This window comes from Myiozetetes cayanensis, unplaced genomic scaffold, assembly GCF_022539395.1.
Source record: "Myiozetetes cayanensis isolate MyiCay16 unplaced genomic scaffold, myiCay2020 scf2-11, whole genome shotgun sequence".
NCBI classification, from domain to species: domain Eukaryota; kingdom Metazoa; phylum Chordata; class Aves; order Passeriformes; family Tyrannidae; genus Myiozetetes; species Myiozetetes cayanensis.
Window position 1 is genome coordinate 30,066,538 of NW_026087411.1, and position 18,255 is coordinate 30,084,792.

Consider the following 18,255-nt stretch of genomic DNA (forward strand, 5'->3'; position numbering starts at 1 on the left):
TACAATATAAAACTAATTAAGACTTTAAAAAAATTTTCTACCAGTCTAAGTAATTTAAATTTCAAAATATTTATGTCCGCACTCAGTGTTTTTTCAATATAATAGCCACTTTACTGTACTCACATAAAGCAGAAAATTCTAGTTTTAAATCCAGTGATCCTCCTTAAAAGTAACATATCACTATTTTCTCAAGAAAATAATCTACCCATGTATTTATTCTGCAAGTAATTGATAATTTTATTTTTCCTTGCAGAATGTGAAAAGAACGTTATGTATGTGCTACTGCCTTTAAATGGAAATCCTTAAATAGATTTGCTCTAGTATGTTTCCTAAATGCAATGCTTACCTTCTAAAAATGAAAGGTATCTGTTAATTGTTTCCAAAAAATTCTGTTTGTCTTTTGTGTCCTCTTTGGTCTCACCTAAAGTACCCCAGTTACTTGTTGTGAGGATAGCAGGGAGAAAAACCTTTCCTATCATATTCTTAACACCACGTAGGAGTCCTTCAGTGGCATCGAAAACACCAAAGTAGATCTCCTGCATTATAACAAAATGATTGTTAGTAATGCAGTAACTCACTCTAGAAACAGTATTTTAAGTTCAGTGCATTTTTACAAAAGCACTCCAATATGCTAACGAAAACTTTAAGAACTTAAGGAGAGAAAAATCTTTAAAAAATACACCTCCATTATGCCCATAAGATCCTGTTCTCATTAAAAAAGGGAAGTCAATAATAATTTAATAGAGTTTTAGAAGGCTGACAGGTTATGCTTTTTTAACTTCAGTTATTTCCCTAACATACAGGGAATTTAGAAATTTTTAAATAGTAAATAAATGTCCCCATCTTATTAGCTACTAATTAGCTACTAATTCATGAAATGAAAGTAGCAAGAAGTGCTCTGAGTGTCCAAATTTGAAATTATATTAGAAGCTGTTATCTGACTGAATGTATTACTTTGGATGAGATGAAATTTTTTCCTGCTCTCCAAAACTAAACTTTACAAGTTTTGATTATTTTCAATATTTCAGTATTTTAAATGTCTTTTGAATAAGCAAGTATTAACATACTTCATGCAACAAACTTCCTAGAACATAAATTTCCTTTCCTTACCTCTTCAGTATTTGGAATATATTTGAAAGGAACTTGAGACAAAAGTAGTATTTATGACCAGTACTGAGACTACTATTAAAGACAGATCTTGTATCTTACTTCTAATAGTGCTTTTCCTCTTTCACCTTATTAGCTCTCCAAAAGAATTGAATATTTTAATATAAAATATATTAATTAATATTGGGTTTTCTGTTTGAAGAATTTGAAATTATATTAAAACATACATATAGAAAACCATTTATTTGCAATTTACAGTCCCTCAAGCATGGCCTGAGTATTAAGATGTGCAGATATAAAAAAGAACAAAGCCTACACTTATCCAAGAATTTGTCTTGTAAAGCAGAAAAACTCATGCTACATAATTTACATAGGATAATGTGCATTTTGCACGTTCAAAGACACATAAAACAGAAAGGTACAGGTAAACTTTTTGTCTCCTGGTATTTGCAATAAAGTCTTCTGTGTGTTCTGGTAGTTTATAGAGATTTTCATCAAAACTAAATTGTACTTAGTGGCTTTAACTGCTTCAAAAACACCAAGGATAATAAGACATTAATCTAAATGCTGACTTCTTTAGCAAGAATTCTGTAAGACATTAAATTCACAAGATATCCTGAGTATTCGCTGAAGCGATACAGCTATTCATTGTCCACCAAAAACAGAGAGCAAAGTGTGTGATAAAACTTAACACTCAAAAAACTCAATTACCAGTTATTTTAGGTATGTGTCAACATTGAAAAAAATAATGAAAAAAAATAGCTACTTTTAAAACTTTTAGTTTTTGAAACATATGAGAGGATACCTCATGTATAGTTTTTTCATTTATGGCACTGTCGTTCTTACAACGCACAAAAAACAAGCATAGTCCTATGATTTTGCCTGGTGGCTTGTCCACATAAAACTGCATCACTTTACTTCCTTTTGCAGCACCTGGAATCATCCGACCACACTCTAAAAAGGAATTTCACAGGTGTCACTATTTTAAAAAGTGAGGGTATTATACAATGCTTAAATCAATGTAGGGAAAGAAAACTGAACACATAAATAGTTTATTTTCTTCTTTTGTAAGAGAACAAAAACCAGCAGAATTTGTGACTGTAATTAAGCACACCATTAGAAACATCCACCAAACACAGACCATATACCTTACAAAGCTATTTTGGCACACTGTACTGCATAGAAAAGGTAATTTGCTCAGGCTCATCATTCTGGAGCAATTTGCTGGTGACTAAGGTACTTTGTGTGTTTGTATTCATCCTATCAAACATGATGTCAGGTCTGAGTTAGAAAACAGAGAACTATGAATACCCATGGGTCCTCTGTGGATATAATCCTATGCAATTTGATAGTTTCATATTAATAGGAAAGGGGACAGCATGTGCAGCGATTAAAGAATCATTAGGGAATTCAGGTATTAAATTCTACTTCTCTACCAAGCATCTGAAAACTGAGAAATTTCAAATATTTATAATAAATGCAAATTCAGACAGGTTTTATGAAAGTGCTTTCTAATGAACGGGAGGCAAAACTCCCATATGAAAAAGTTACAACCAATTCAATATTTCAGGAGAATGTTTTATACCCTTCCAACCAAGAATTGTTAAAATTCAAATTTTTTTTCTAAACAATTTGACTTGAAACAAGCATTTAGAATATGAATTTTCAGTTCTTAGAGCAAAAGATCACAACATTCTGAACAAGCAAAAATAGATTTTTTGGGGGGAAACATTAAACAAAAATACAACAATACAAATGCACTATTTCATCTGCCTGTATTAATATTGCTAAACATTTACCTATTCCTGGTGCATCTCCTTCCTGATAGAAAATTTTCAATGCTTTTCTTCCTCGCTTGGCAAAAAAAGAATCAAAGGCTTCCAACTGTTCAATCAAAAGTAAGTACTTGTTACTCAATATATTTTTATGTGCCTTTAGGATATGCAAAACTAATTCCACCACGCTGTTTGTTAATGTTTTGTTGGCATGCAAAGTTTATCCTCAAATATTGTGAGAAGATACAAAACAGCATAATAGATATTTCAAATATTGCCTTCAAGTACTGAACCACATACAGGTGACCTAGTCCTGGTCACTGTGCATCAAACATTGATGATCTTGTCCAGTAACACGAACATATTGGAGGATATTCTGCTACTCACAGAGATCAGTAAGTACCAACTTGAATTAATTGGTCATAAGAGACTTAGAAATATGCACAGAACATTTCCATGACTTGACATACCCTGCTATTGCTGCTGTAACCCTTAATGTAAAATATTAATTAATATAAGAAGAGCAACATGACATGTGAGAATTTTATTCTGGAAACATGAACTGGCCATATTGGCTCCAAAACTTTTCCATGATGAAAAAGATTTTGCTGACCTCCGGAAGAACAATGAGATCACATCTGAGGGAGAGCATGCTGCCCCATAATAAGTTTGCTGTACCTGTCCATAAACTGGCCACCCTAAAAGGTGTAGTAGAGACTATAGGTCTCTAGATGTCCATTTTGATTTTGTCATGTTATACAAGGTGCTTTGGGTAGTAAGGATGGAAAGATTTGTAACAAATGCTGCTTGCGTATGGACTGTCATTCAGAAGAACTTGCCTGAAATTACAGCTAGAGTTTCCAAAATCCAAATTTTCAAACTGTCCTAGACTATTTGTGTGTCCTGGTAAAACAAGGATATGGGATTTAATAGGAAGTGAACACAGCTCTGAAAAGTGCTGAAAGAAGGCACAGAGGAGATCAGAAGATATTGACTGATCTGGTCAAAATCCAGCTTCTTTCACAGTCTCTGTAAGTATCTGCAAGGACAACCAGCCAGCAAGATGTGACTGGGCATTCAAACTGTCCAGCTGAAGGGCTCAGCCTTGGTAGTGAGACCTTCTGTTTCCTCCCCATCAAAAAACCATTAGAAATTTAGCAAGCAAATATGTCTAGAGATAAATCACCTGTTCAAAGACAAAGGATGCACTTCTAGACATGGTATATTTTTTAGGAATTATGTATTTCTTATAAACAAATATAAAAACTGAATCAGAACAGTGATAGGAAAATGAGTGACACCCAGGTGGACAGAATTTTAACCCACTCTTGTGAGAAGACAACACCACATGAAAATAAAGGAAGCAAAAGCAAGCTAGCTCTAGAAATCAATTTTGCTTTGGTTACTAGGCACTAGTGAATAACAAGGTTAAAACTGAGAAAAATACATTAAAAACTCCCACTCCAGAAATAGGGAAAGAAACAGAAAATTATTTAAGTACTGAAAGCTCAGTGACAAAAGAGAAAGGCAAACTAACTTTTGGGGTTGTACGGTTCTACACGCAAGGTAAGACATGAGCTGTCCCTGCAGCTATTGATTCTGGAAAGAGCTTCTGTTTCAAGTCCATGTGGTACCCACACTCACTGTATGAATACATATGCAAGCTAATGTTTTAAAGGGTTAAACTAAGCTCATGGATGTCAAAGACACGATATGTATATGGGAATTTACTAAACGACAATTTGCTGAAGGACAGTGTTAACGCAGCCCCAACAGCCTAAAATGTTTACGAATAAACTAAAACTGGAAACAGGAAAATTTCCAACAATTTCCTGGTGACCAGCAAAAAAACCCAATAAAAAAACAAACCAAACCAACAAAAAAATCAACAACCCCTTAAAACAAACATATAAAAAACCCAAACCAAAACCAAATTAAAACAAAGAAGCCTCAAGAATCAAAAATGTCTCAATATTTCAAGTGTTTGCATTAGTCAGACTTGGTGTAGAACAACAGTTTCACACGAAGTCAGGATGATTTGAAACCATATACCATTTAGCACCTGTAAAAAAAGGACAATACTTGAAGTACTTCTATGCTGTGCATCACAAAAAAACCCCACAGGACTGTTTATCTTCTCACAACAGTCATGCTGAGTTTTAATCATCTACTAAAACTACAGTTTAACTGATTGCTCCTGTTTACTCAATCACTTTGAAACATTATGAAAGACAACACTAAAGACACACCAAGAATGACAGGTTTGGGATCTATCACTCTACAAACCCACTTAATCCCCTCTTTTAAACATTTAAAAATAAACAAAGCACTCAAAACTGAAATTATTTAGTGAGTCTTTCCCAATGTCATTATAGTATTTAAATGGTGCAGGGTTAATTGTTCTTCTTATTACTAACAATACTCTTAATTTTCAAAATATCTCCATAAAGTTACACATTTTTGCAGAAGCTTTGTAATTTCAGTGACAACTTGCTTAACAAATAAAACGATCATCATTAGAACATAATAATGTCAGGCTGAGATGAATAAAACTTGTTGGAACTGGTAGATGTGTCAAGAAACTCTTCGGTCAAAACAACAGCAGTATTTATATTTTCCTTTAGAAAAGAAAGATGAAAAAGCTACAATCAAAAACCTTGGGAATATTTGCACATCTGCCAAGAAACTAGGCTGAAAGATTTAGTCAGATATCCTTTAGATGAGTTGTATGCTTTAATAATTACATTTTCTGATAGAAACAATCAAAGTGATCGATAACAATTCAAATCAAATGGGTAATCTGCTACATATTTTAACTAATAATTTAAATCAATAAATATACAGAACAGACTCACCGAAGGGGCATCCAAAATCATTTCTTCTACAGTTGCTGAGTCTAAACCTATCCTGGCACCGAGAACTTCAAATATGTATTTATATGAAGCATTAATTTGTGCTTTTCGATCTTCTCTTGCTTTTACATATTGAGCCTAAAACAGAAAACATATCTTTCAAACTAAAAATACACAAAGTGATCACAACAATGACCTATTTAACTTGAAATTCATGCTGAAATCTACTGTCTTGTATTATACAACTACATAAATGTCCTACTCTTTAAAAATATCTAAACTTTCAGAGGCTAACAGAAGAACAAATAATTAAGAATTAGTATAAGAGGTAAAGTTGACTCTGAGGATATGTCAAGGAAAAACTAACATTAAAAAAATACTAGCTATATTTTAAGATATTTCTGTGACACATTAACTGGTTTTATTTTTCACTATCAAAATTTCAATTTATTATATTAATACAGAAAGGTCAAACATGGGTAAATATTTGCAGGAACAGAGTAGAGCTTTGTTTCAGTGTAAATTATTCAGTTAATATCTCCTTCCTTCCTCTATTACTTTAAAATAAAATCTTAGAATATTACAAACATTGAAAACACTCACTGTCTACCAGAAGTAATTTAGTAACAGAACCAAGTATAAGGAAATTTTTTAAAAAACCAAAACAACAAAACCCCCAAAAACTAACTGTTAATATAAACTGTGTTTAATGATCTGAGAAAATAACCAGAAATTTATAACCTGTTTTGCTTTGATATTTTGCAAGTTTGGAGCTCCACTAGGGCGGTAAAACTTAGACAAACTTTGACTTCCAAAAGAAAAAGACGCTCGAGAAGAGGAAACGCTTCCTGTTCGTTGACCAGGGTGAGTAGATCTGGTAAAAGCATCTTCTGATTTACCAGGAGTAATGACAGAACCAGTGCGATTACGCCCAGTAGTTTCTCGAGTGTTTGAACTTCCTTTATTACTTTTTTGTACCCCCTCCATTCTGAAATCTGAAATTTGAAAAAAAAACCAAAATTGTTTATAACAAGCCAGACATTTAAAGTCTACCTTTTCAAGAAGACAGGAGCATCTCAAAACTGAATTCCCAAGGATATAAATTCAATAGCCTCATCAAATGTTCTTCCAGTTCTTACCAGACATTTATATACATTTTATGATAGCTTGCAAATGTCAGGCTGAAGACTGAGAACATTTTTTAAAAACAATGTATCATATATTTATGTTTTGTGGAGTGAAAATCTTTCTATATAGCAAATATGTTTTCAAATATTAATACTTTAAGTGCATATCTGAGAAATAAAAATGGTTTATAGTACAAATTATTTGTTTAAATTTTAGTTTCTAAAATATACACAAATTCAGCAACTGATCTTACAAAAAGACTTCCATACACAGAAATTGCTATTCTACTCAGCATACTATTACAATAAGAATTACAATAACTATCAAGAATTCCGTAGTAGTTCTTGTGAGGTCTTAGGGCAGCCAACCACAGATGTAACAGTGTTACATACTCTCTTAGACACTATTGCTTGACTTAGGAAATTAACAATCAGAGGTGAGGTTGACCTGAAAATTAACACTTGGTAGTACACTACTAGCTCCTTATTTTTGCCCATGTAATAGGTAACAAAGTGGCCACTATTCTATGGTCTACGGCATACAAACACCTGCTAGAAAAAATGTTCATATCTCTCTTGAAGTAAAAATACTACCAAAAAACACATCAAAACCAAATTTTAGAAAAAACACCCAGAAAACCCTTAATTAATTATATTCCTTTCTTTTTTCTTCATTTTTCCATGACTGGACTGGTCATCTACAAGGTTAGCAGGGAACTTTCTTCCTTGATTATTCCACTCAGGCAGAATAGGTTGGATGTTAATTTTCTTGACTTTTAACTAGTTCTCTTTTAACTCATGCCTTCCCCTAAAGCCCTTAAAGACCAAGATGAGAGAGGTGGGGTTTTCACAGCTTTCTTTAAAAAAACCCGCAAAGACTACATTTGTATAGTGGCATCCTCCCTTGGCTCTTCAAAATCTGTACTCAAGATATCTGGTGTCTCAGCTGAGATTTTCACTTTTCAAAAACCTGTATGAACTCCAGCTGCCCACTTCTCCCGGCTGGAACAGCAGATGTGCTTTTATGCCAAAACCCCCTTTCCTCCCCTCCAGGATGCCCAAAACCTTGTCTACAGGACAAATAAGTCTGGCTCCCAATATGCATCTTAGGAGGGCTGAAGAAGGATGAGGTAAGGGAGAAGTGGAGGGTTCCCAAGCACAGAGCACGGAGAAATACAGCCTTTTGGCTCTCCTCTGAAAAGTTGAAGTGCCTTAGGCTTTGGCAGAGAGATGCAGGCGAAGAGCCTCACCGACCTGGCCGGAGCGATGCCTCCTCACAGGGCGGGGAGCCGTGAGCAGCGCCGGGGCAGCGCAGCGCCCGCCCGAGCTCCCCTCAGCGGGCTCAGCGGCCGGAGCGGTCGGTCCAACGCCCAGCGCCCGCCGCGGGACGGCTCCTCCCGGACAGCGACTCCTCCCGCGGCCGGGCGTTCGCCGGGCAGATGTGATCCTGGAGGGCTGGGGGGAGCGGACCCGTAACAGCTGCGTGGGCTCGGGCCGGGCTTCGGGCCAGCGGCTCCAACGCCCGCCCGGCCCGGGAGCCGCGGAGGCGCTGCCGGCGCCCGCCCGCTCTGCCCGCGCGTCCCTGCGGCCCCGCGCAGGACCGGCCGAAGTTCGACCCCCGAGAAATTGTCATTCTACCGTAAAGGCCTCGTGTACCTTGGTCCCGCGAGTTCCCCCTGCCCGGGGGGTTTGGTGTGCTTGAATTCGCCGATGGAAGTTACTTAAGGCAGACGGAACGCTGCACTGCAAGTGCTTTCCTCTCGATTATCAAAAGCTAATTTTTAGTTTCTTTTCTCCCCCACAGAGTATTCTATCCTGGTTTTCATGCTGAGTTTTTGAGAAAAATATTGTTCATCTTCCTTAGGCCCGAAATGATTGATTATACTAATGGTCACTGCATAACTCTGAAGGGTGACAAATGCTACTTGGAATCTTCTCCCAGTGCTTGGAGGCAAAAGCAGAAACCAACCTCTGTCAATATCAAATTACAGAATCAGAATTGGTAAGGTTGGAAGGGACCACAGTTGCTCATCTGGTCCAACCTCCCTGCTCAAGTAGGGTCATCCTAGAGCACATGGCGCAGGATTGCATCCAGGTGGTTCTTGAATATATCCAGTGAGGGAGACTCCATAACCCCTCTAGGTAATCTGTTCCAGTGCTCAGTCATCCAACCAGTAAAGAAGTTCTTCCTGATGTTCAGGTAGAACTTTCTGTGCACCAGTTTCTGCCCGTTGCCTCTTGTCCTAGTGCTCGGTACCACCGAGCAGAGCCTGGATCCATCCTCTTGCCACCTCCCCTCTAGCTATTTTAATTAATTAATATTAATGAGGTAACATGTTATATAAGGTAACATAACTGAGCACACCATATGTATGTTTGTGAACAGAGCAAGGCTAGGATTCCCAACCAGTCTGAATACCGCCAGGATTTACAAAAGCATCACCATTCCAATGGAGCTGGGTTACAGTGCTTGCCGGTGGAAGCTGAGGGATCCGTGCTTTCATTCCACGTTTCAGCTAAGTAACGCCACAGGCAGGGAGGCTCCTTCCTGTTGGTCCTTATGTTGTCCCGAATGCGGGCTTATTACCCGGTGCACAGCACCGATTCACACATCAAGGCGAGGTATTTCTATTTTTTATACTAGTTTGCGCAAAGGAGGGAGCTGGGTTGAAACCCATGAAAGGCTGGCTCCCTGATCATCAAAACTTTACACTATTCATACCTATCAGCAAACACAGGCATCCGCATTCATTGGTTACGAAGTACAAACGCATTCATTTCCTCTGTCCCAGTTATTGCTCAGTTTTGCTGACTCCTGATGGCTATCGTCCAGATAGCCCATTCATCTTGGGATTCTCTCCTCTTTTTCGTAAAACAAAAAGATTAGCCAAGCATACAAAGTTTTATTCAAATCTTGAAAGGCTTGATATCGCTTACGGACCGAACAGGCAGTACCCGACCCGACCCAACCACAAAACCTCGCAGCGCTCCAGCGGCGCCCTTGCGAGGTAGCGGCCCGGCTGCAGGCGGGGCAGGGCGCAGCTCCGCCTTCCTGCCGCGTCCTCCTCCTCCTTCTCCTCCTCTCCCGGCATGGCGGCTCCCGCGGAGCTCAGCGGGCTCACGGACGAGGCAGCCTATGGTGCCTGCTCGGAGCCGGATGCCAGCACGAAGGTGGGCTGGATGGGGGTGACGCGGGCGCCCCGGGGCTGCCGGCTGCTGCTCGGCGGCGGCGCCGCTCGCCTTTTCCAGGTTCCGCACCGCTCTTTGCCGGGCGGACGTGCGGTGGAAGGGCGGCGGCATGGGGCCGGCCAGCGGGGGGAGCGAGAGGGTGGCCGGGGGTGGCTGGGCACGGAGCTGCCGTGATGGCTTGAGCGGCGGGACCGGCGCGGCGCAGTTTGGGGGTCGTGGGGAAGGGGGCGGGGACGGCCAGGCCAGACCCTGTGAGTCCCCGAACCCTCCGGGCTGGCCTGGAGCGAGCGCTCCGCGGGCGCTTCGGCCTGCGTTGCAAAAAAACAAAAACAAAACAACCCAAAAACTCCCCAAACGTTTTTATGTTTTAATAGGAGAACGTAACTGCATTTCAGTGGTTCTACATCTGCCTCCCCCCCCCCCCATTACCTCTGTCTACTGTCCTACCGTTCACTTGTTACCCACTTAGGCGTTCATAAGCCCATGGTATTTAAAGTTGCCCTTTAGCTTCAAGAAAATATCGTTACAGAGTTGGAGGGCGGATTTGCTGCCGAGATATCATCAAGCTTGGCAGAAATTCAGCACCTGTGTGATGAAATAATAAAAATAATGAGTTCAGGAGTTAAGCTCTATTTAAATTTTATGTCTCCAGTGAGGTCCAATATTGAATATTCATATGTCTGGTTTGCTTGCATGTGAAGTTGTTCATGTGTTCTGCAGCCCCATAAAAGAATAATAAATGTAAGAAGGATACTCTTTTTTGATACCACTGGTAGTATATATTGAGTGATATCAGTCATGGTTTTGTTTATTTATAGTTATAAATGTTGTGTTACAAAGGCATATTTGTTTAACACAAATCTGTATGTGTAGGATTAGGACAAAAAGTTTTATTTGCACTTAATGTAGTTCTCTGTTGCTTCTGAACCTGCTGGTTTTAGATACATTACTATCATGTTTGTTAATACCCATAATTCAATTTTGGTTGGTGTATAAATAATAAACCATTCTTTCCCACAGGATTTTATGTTTCAGCAGACAATGTTAAGAGTAAAGGATCCTAAGAAGTCATTGGATTTTTATACAAGGGTTCTTGGAATGACGTGAGTAGAAATTATATGCCACGATAAGACTGGGTTTTCCTCATGGTGTTTTTTGGTGATGCTGGGTTTTTGGTTTTTGTTTTGTTTGTTTGTTTTTTTGATCTTTTTTTGGTTTGGTTTGGTTTTTGTGTGTGGGGTTTTTTTTGTTTGGTTGTTTTTTTTTTTTAAATTTTGATGCAATTATACTAATTGGTCTAACTACATAAACAATGCTGGCCCATCAGACAATGCTCAGTTAGACAGTCTGGCAGAGTCTCTGAAGACTCCAACAGCACAGTTAATGCCTGAGCTGCAAATGAACTAATATGGGCTTTGACTAGAAGTTTCTTTTTTTCTTAAATAGGTCATTAATTATCAGTGTACAACTTGCTTACTTCCTCCTGGCTGAGGCTGTAGCTAACTGGTAACTGTTATGACAGTGCTTATAATCAGTAGTCATTGCTATAAATCTTCAAATTAAGTTTTCTACTAGTTATCATAGGTGGCTTTTGGGAGGCAGATGCCCTGCAGTAGTCTCATGGGTTTATGCTGAACCTCTTTGTGCTTTCTTGCCATTTGGTGTGAGTTATTTCAAAACAAAATTCCACTGTGTTTTTAAACATATTGAAAAGAGTCCAGACTAAAGTTAAATAAACTACTTCCACTGTAGTGAAAATAAAAATTCAATACTTTGTAAGATGAAAAAGAAATTAGATTCATTTTGCATACCTACTGGTTCCAGTTAAATCTTCTACATAAAAATGTATGCCTTAAGTATTTTCTGGTTGATTAAATTGTCACATTGGAAATGGATTTTACCATTATAGCTAGCTATTGAAATTGTAAAGATATTTCATCTAAAGGTATGTTTGCTGTGTTCTTAAAGTTTGTCTGGTGCCAGTGTGCTCTCCAGAATGCATAAGTTTAAAATTTCACCAAAGAATAAATTGTTAAAGATCTTCCTGTGGAAATACAGACAAGTAACAGAGTGACAACCTCAAGGCCCAAGCCATGTACTGACTTTGCTATTTACTTACTGGTACTCTGGCTTTAAAGCATCTGTTTGTTCTAATTTTTGTAGGTTTGTAATGGGTTTTGGATAGTTTTATTTGATAATTTAAAATGCAACTATTTTAAGGTGTGGGTTACAGAAAGGCAAACATTCACAGAAATAGTTCTTCCATAGCAGAAACATCTTGGATTATTTGCAAGCTACCTGATTACCCTTTTAAGTTACTATTTCAAAATAATTGTTACCATTTAGACTGCTTCAAAAATTTGACTTTCCTACTATGAAGTTCTCACTCTATTTCCTGGGCTATGAAGATAAAAATGATATCCCAAAAGATAAAACGGAGAGAACACCTTGGACCTTTTCTAGAAAAGCTACACTTGAACTGACACAGTAAGTATTTATATAATGAGAGATGACATTTAGCTAACTGTGATTAAACAGAATTGGATAAGTGTAAATCCTCTTGGATGGAATAAAAAATGGAATACATCTTCACTGTCATATAGCCTTAAAATATGGCTGAGATTGGATATTTGGAAAGCTTAATTTGCCTTACTTCAGAGCTCTTTAAACTGCTAGGTGAACAGTGGTACATAAATATGAAACAGTCTTTGCTATATTTTGAGTATATGAGTATGCATGACACTTGGGCGGGGAATTTAGGAAAATCCAATGTGATTAGACCTGTTTTTGAATCCCTGAAGCATCCTAGTAATAGATAACTTGCTTTTGGAATTTAATCAAAAGAGGTATTAAGTCAAAACATACACTTCCTGTAAACAGGACAATTTGGTTAATGCTCCTAATCATTGTAACTGTGCAGATAAAATCTCCCAAATCTCCCACTGTCTTACTTAGCTCCAGGACCTGCTACTGTCACTTTTTGTTCCCCAGTGATGAATAGATAAACTGACTTGTGCAGCAAAACCTTCTTTGTAATCTGAATGAGAGAGGAGTATTTCTGACTCATTCAAATGTGGAACCTGAATGCTAGTAAAGGACTGTGAACATGACTGGATAAGCCCCAAGCTTATCCCAAGAACCTATGACTAGGGAAAAATCTTGATTAATGAATGCAGCCAACAGATGAAATTCTCTGGTTTCTCAGGAGAAAGAACTTACCCTCCTGGGGAAACTGAATGTTTACAATTTGTTAATTTTGATGCTTTTCTTCAATATGTAATAATTACTTCTTACAGCAATTGGGGCACTGAAAATGATGAAAATCAGTCTTATCACAATGGCAATTCAGATCCCCGAGGATTTGGTAGGTCTTTAATTTTGTGTTTATAATTTTTAACCTTTGGTTTATTGTGATTGCCTTTTTTTCTCTTGGGTGTTAGGTGAAAATGCAATTTCAGATGTTTTTGAGAAAACATCTGAATCAGTTTTGTGCAAAGATGATTAAGTATATGCTGTAGGGGTTTTTTATTTGTGAATTAGTAGAGAAAATATTTTAAACTTGTTTGGATAAAAAAGACTTGTCTAGTAGATTACTTTGAGGAAATCGAACTAGCTGTAGGAAAGAGGGGAAGTTGCATCTCATCCTTTATTTCTCTTCTTTCAGCATAAATGCTGTGAAAGATGGTGAAAATGAGTAAACAAATGTATTTCAGAGTAATGAGCCACAGTTACATTCTTTATAAAGAATGTAATCATTTGACAAGCAAACACAGGCTAATTGTAATTACTGAATGAAGAACAGCAGTTGTTCTTGTGTATTAGATTATCATGGTGTTTAAACTGATTTACACTTGGATTTCTAATTTATAATCCACTGGTTACCCATTTTAAGATAGAAGGACAATTCTGTTTGTGTGTAGCAGTGAGGATATTATTTGTGTGGCTTGATTTGATACTCTTGAGTGCTTGAAAGGTCACTGCTTGTAAAATAAGTTTCACACTCAGTCAATCCACTTGACATTTAAAGCTTCTGAATTGGTTTGTAAGCTCAGGCCTTGCATAGCACTAGTGTCAGTCTCTGCAAATACAGCATTAATGATAAACTCCTTGTACTGCTGAACTGAGCAAATGCAACAAAATCCTGTTATGTAGCTGTGCTTTGAGAAAGGAAATGCAGATAAAGCAGTTTGATTGAAAATCTCATTTTTTCCTACTCTAGATATATTCCTAAACAACTAGAGATATTTCAAGTCTAAAGTTCTTATTTTAAAAGTCATTATCAAAAGAAAATTCTCTGAAGGAGAATAATGTTAATACCCAAAATGCTCTTCTTTTTGGAAGCAATGTTTTTCTTCTACACAATCATATCTTATGTGAACTACAGCATGTGAAAGTTTTGCAGAGGATGAAATACTGAGCAAACTTTTTCCTGGAACACGCAGCAGTATTTACAGTCTACTTCACTCTTTTTGCCTTGTTGCCCAGGACACATTGGAATTGCTGTTCCTGATGTCTATAAAGCCTGTAAGAGGTTTGAAGAACTAGGAGTGAAATTTGTAAAGAAACCAGATGATGGTAAGTCTTTATCAGAAATGCAAGTCAGTTTTTTAATTTGTTTTTAGTATATTCTGTCCAGCAGATCTTCCTGGACATCTGGGTAACATGTTTCTAGTAGCTACCACTGCTTAGAAGGTTCTAGAACCAGTTACACCTGCACCTCCTAAGAGAGTGGGCAAAACTGGCAATAGATCCATCTCTGTAACAGTAGTTCATCAGTCTGCTACGTGCCTTCTGTATGCGGCCTGACCTTCAGTAAAATGTCAAAGTAGCCTAAAATGCAGAAGTGAGCGGTGAGAAGTCTTGCATTTTTCAACTGGATTCCCTTTAATGAAAATCTCATGAGAATTTTAGGACTGATGGATTTCAAAACAGACATTTAATACTAGTAATTGAAAAGAGACTTAAAGGATTTTCATCTTATTCACTGTGTTCTCAGCTGAAACAGATAGAAGAAATATAGCTGAAAACTTAACTTGAACACAGATTTATTGATTTAAGAAATGAGCTTGGTATTTCTAGCATTTTAGAGTTTGAGCTTTGTTTGGCACCTGTTAGACCTTGAGAGACTTGAAGTGAGGGTTGCTAACTTAGAGCTCTGAAGTGATATGGAATGAAGGTACATAGGACAGGAAGCTTAGACTATAAAAGGAATAAATCACAGGAAAGAATTCTTGAAGCAGTCAGCTGGAGAGCTAAAGCTCTTCTTTAAAATAAAGAAGGAAAATTGATGCAGCAAATGCCAAGGAGGAGGAAGAAGTTTTGTACTTCACATTGTGGAACAGGCTGGGAGATCGAATGTGGGGTTTTTTCCTACATTATTGATCAAATGTGTACTATTCTGTCTTTCATTTCTCTGTTTTATGAAGCAGATGAACACTTACAGGGGCATATGCAAAAAACTTCAGTCAACAAAAGATGGAATTCCAAAGTGACTTTAACCTACAGCTTTGAGAGTAAGATTGACAGTTTAGCATACAAAGATATAATGGTGATTAAAAAATAATATCGATGATTTTAGAATTGTCTGTCTAAACTTGGACTAATTCTCATGCAAAACGAAAAAAGAAAAAATTGTTTTTCAGAGTAGTGATATTTGACATTAGGAACCAGTCATGTAGTCTTAACTTTATCCTCTTTTTTTTTTTCTTTCTCCAACAGGTAAAATGAAAGGACTTGCATTTGTTCAGGATCCTGATGGCTACTGGATTGAAATTTTGAATCCTAACCACATGGTGACTCTTACTTAAGTCTAATAAAGTATAGTATATAAGAGATGCCCACTTGCAGTCCCCTGGCAAAAATCTGTAACAGTGTTGGTGAAATTCTTGTTTAATAGGATTCAGTCATGTTCAGAATGTCCTCTAAAACTATCCCCTGGGACTTGACTGTACTTGGATTCTTTTTTTTTCTTGTCCTGTGATGCCACCACAATTTTCTGGAAGAGCAATTACTTACACAGATTCTCCTCTTGAACATTGATTATGTTAATATTTCACTAAACACTGTCAAAAGATATGCTGACCAGAAACTCACTGCATCCCATGCTGCTTAGATTTAAACTAACAACAAAAAGTCCTGTGTTACTACATGAGCTTCAACAAGGAAGAAAAAAAGAATATTTTTGAAGTAAAAAGATCCTGAAGACTTCATGCCCTATCTTGAATACTAGAAAATAAAATGTCAGACTAACTTTGACATGAGTAGTGGCATGTTTATCAAAGTCCTAATCTTATTTATATTATGCCAGGCAAACCTCTTTAAGGAGCAGCCTTAAACAGTCTTGAAACAAGAAACTTTGTGGAAGCAATAAATCAGTGCAGCAGAAAGAATTCAGTCTTTCAGCTCCCGACTGCTGATTTACAGCCAAGATAAGAGGTCTCATAGTTGCTAACTCACAGTAACCCTTCTTGTCTCTTTCATCACTACAAAGAACTTGGTCATAATTTTTCTTTCAATACAAGGCTGGGTCTGTATTTAACTTCAATGCTCTGTACATTCTGCATTGGGAAATTAATAAAAATAGTATCTGAAACAACAGTTTCCTATTAGTAGACTTTGTGATCTACCCTCTCAAAATGAGTGATGGTACCTACATGTAAACAGCGATAAAACATAAAATTTACATGTTACACCAACTGTTTGATTTTATGCTCTTCCACATCTTAAAAACAGTGTAAAAAATAATGAGAGTTTTTGAAATCCTGTTCTTCCAGCAAGGACAAAAACATCTCTGCCTTGTCTTACTTTGGTTTTAATGGCACTTAACTCCTTCAGTTATGTGACTATTGATAGTGTAATGGCATTGCAATTGACCTCTCAATAAAGCATTGGGGGAAACTACAAAATAATTTTAAAGCACTGTGACCAATTGCATTGCTGATTGTTGAATTCTGGATGACTGAAAGGCAGTTTGGTTTATGGATTCTTTTTTGAGAAAAAATCTGGTCATAAAAGAACATGAACTGGGAGTAACAGCGAAGAAGATAAATGTGTGACTTGATTAGCAGGATGTTTCAGTAACCTCATGAACTGAGTTCATAATAATTGTCAATAATTCCCTGGCTTATAAGTTAAAACAGAAATATAGAAAGAATTGCATTTGATTTCTATTATATTAATGTAGATGTTAATGACTTAAATGCTAAGTGTTGCTGTCCTATCTCCTTCTCTGAAATACCTTTAATTTCAGCGACCTCATTTTAAGTAGCATATATAAACCCAGGAGTTTTTGCAGAACTCTAGATGAAAAATCACTCATAAAACCTAGTCCAAGATAATTTTTTTACCCTTGGAAATGATTAAAATAGATATGTTTCTTCTGAAGCTGAGGTGTTGGAAAAAGGAACATTAAAACTACCGCTCTACTTTATACCTCCTATGGATGTACAAGCAATCATAATTTCATTGGAAGGTAGACATAGCAACTCAAAATTTTTTTTTTTTCAGTTTTCTGTTTTATGATCTAAACCTGATATTCTAAGTTGTCCTTTGTATGGTATATTTTGTCTGGTCTCTACAGTATCTACAGCTACTGTGCTTCAGATGGTGCCTTATCAGTGCCATTCATATACAGTAGATCCTTTCCCTTTTTGAATATTTGCTAAGTTGCCTTTCTCTGTGCCAATAAACACTGTTGGTTCATAGTTGCATTCTCTATTTCTGCCCTCTTATAGTTACAGAATTAATACTTAGGCTGTTCCCTCTTTTGCTCCTTGTACAATAGATTATTCTCCTGCAAGTTAAATCATTTTGATAGGAATGATAATATTTGGAGTGAGTGAGATCTCCCGAGTTAAGTGAGGTGTCGTAATAGCTGTAGGAGCACCAATGATCTTAGTTTTCTTCCTCACAAATTATGGGGCTTTTGACATTGCACCCCCTGCCCCAAGCAGGCTAATTCAGCCTAAGCAAGTGACAGAGATTTTCTTGAATGCTGCGTTAGTTTTATGCCAAGTTTATTAAGCAGGAATGAGGAACCAGTTCAAGGCTCCTTGGTTTCCCAAATGAGTAAAGCTGATTGTTCTAGCAGAAAGTTGGATGAGCTCAGCTGAATCGTGAAACTTCACCCTACTTTAAAAAAAGGTACATGATATTGCAAAACACAGCAGCAATTCAGAGAGCTCTTTATTCTGAATCCTGTTGTAG

At 37.3% G+C, this 18,255-nt stretch overlaps 2 protein-coding genes across 2 annotated transcripts in view; one reads left to right on the forward strand and one right to left on the reverse strand.

Moving 5' to 3' along the window:
* DNAH8 (dynein axonemal heavy chain 8) overlaps window positions 1-6,721 on the reverse strand; it is a 123,687-nt gene extending 116,966 nt beyond the window's left edge. Inside the window, 5 exon segments of the mRNA XM_050316240.1 lie at window positions 347-536; window positions 1,913-2,061; window positions 2,907-2,991; window positions 5,738-5,872; window positions 6,476-6,721. Coding sequence (XP_050172197.1) covers window positions 347-536; window positions 1,913-2,061; window positions 2,907-2,991; window positions 5,738-5,872; window positions 6,476-6,721 — 805 coding nt within the window.
* A 3,201-nt stretch (window positions 6,722-9,922) lies between these two features.
* GLO1 (glyoxalase I) lies at window positions 9,923-17,753 on the forward strand. Its single transcript, XM_050316247.1, has 6 exons — window positions 9,923-10,032; window positions 11,071-11,153; window positions 12,397-12,537; window positions 13,347-13,414; window positions 14,536-14,625; window positions 15,769-17,753. The coding sequence occupies exons 1-6, from the start codon at window positions 9,952-9,954 to the stop codon at window positions 15,855-15,857; spliced, it is 552 nt and encodes a 183-aa protein (XP_050172204.1). The 5' UTR covers window positions 9,923-9,951; the 3' UTR covers window positions 15,858-17,753.
* The last annotated feature ends 502 nt before the right edge of the window (window positions 17,754-18,255 follow it).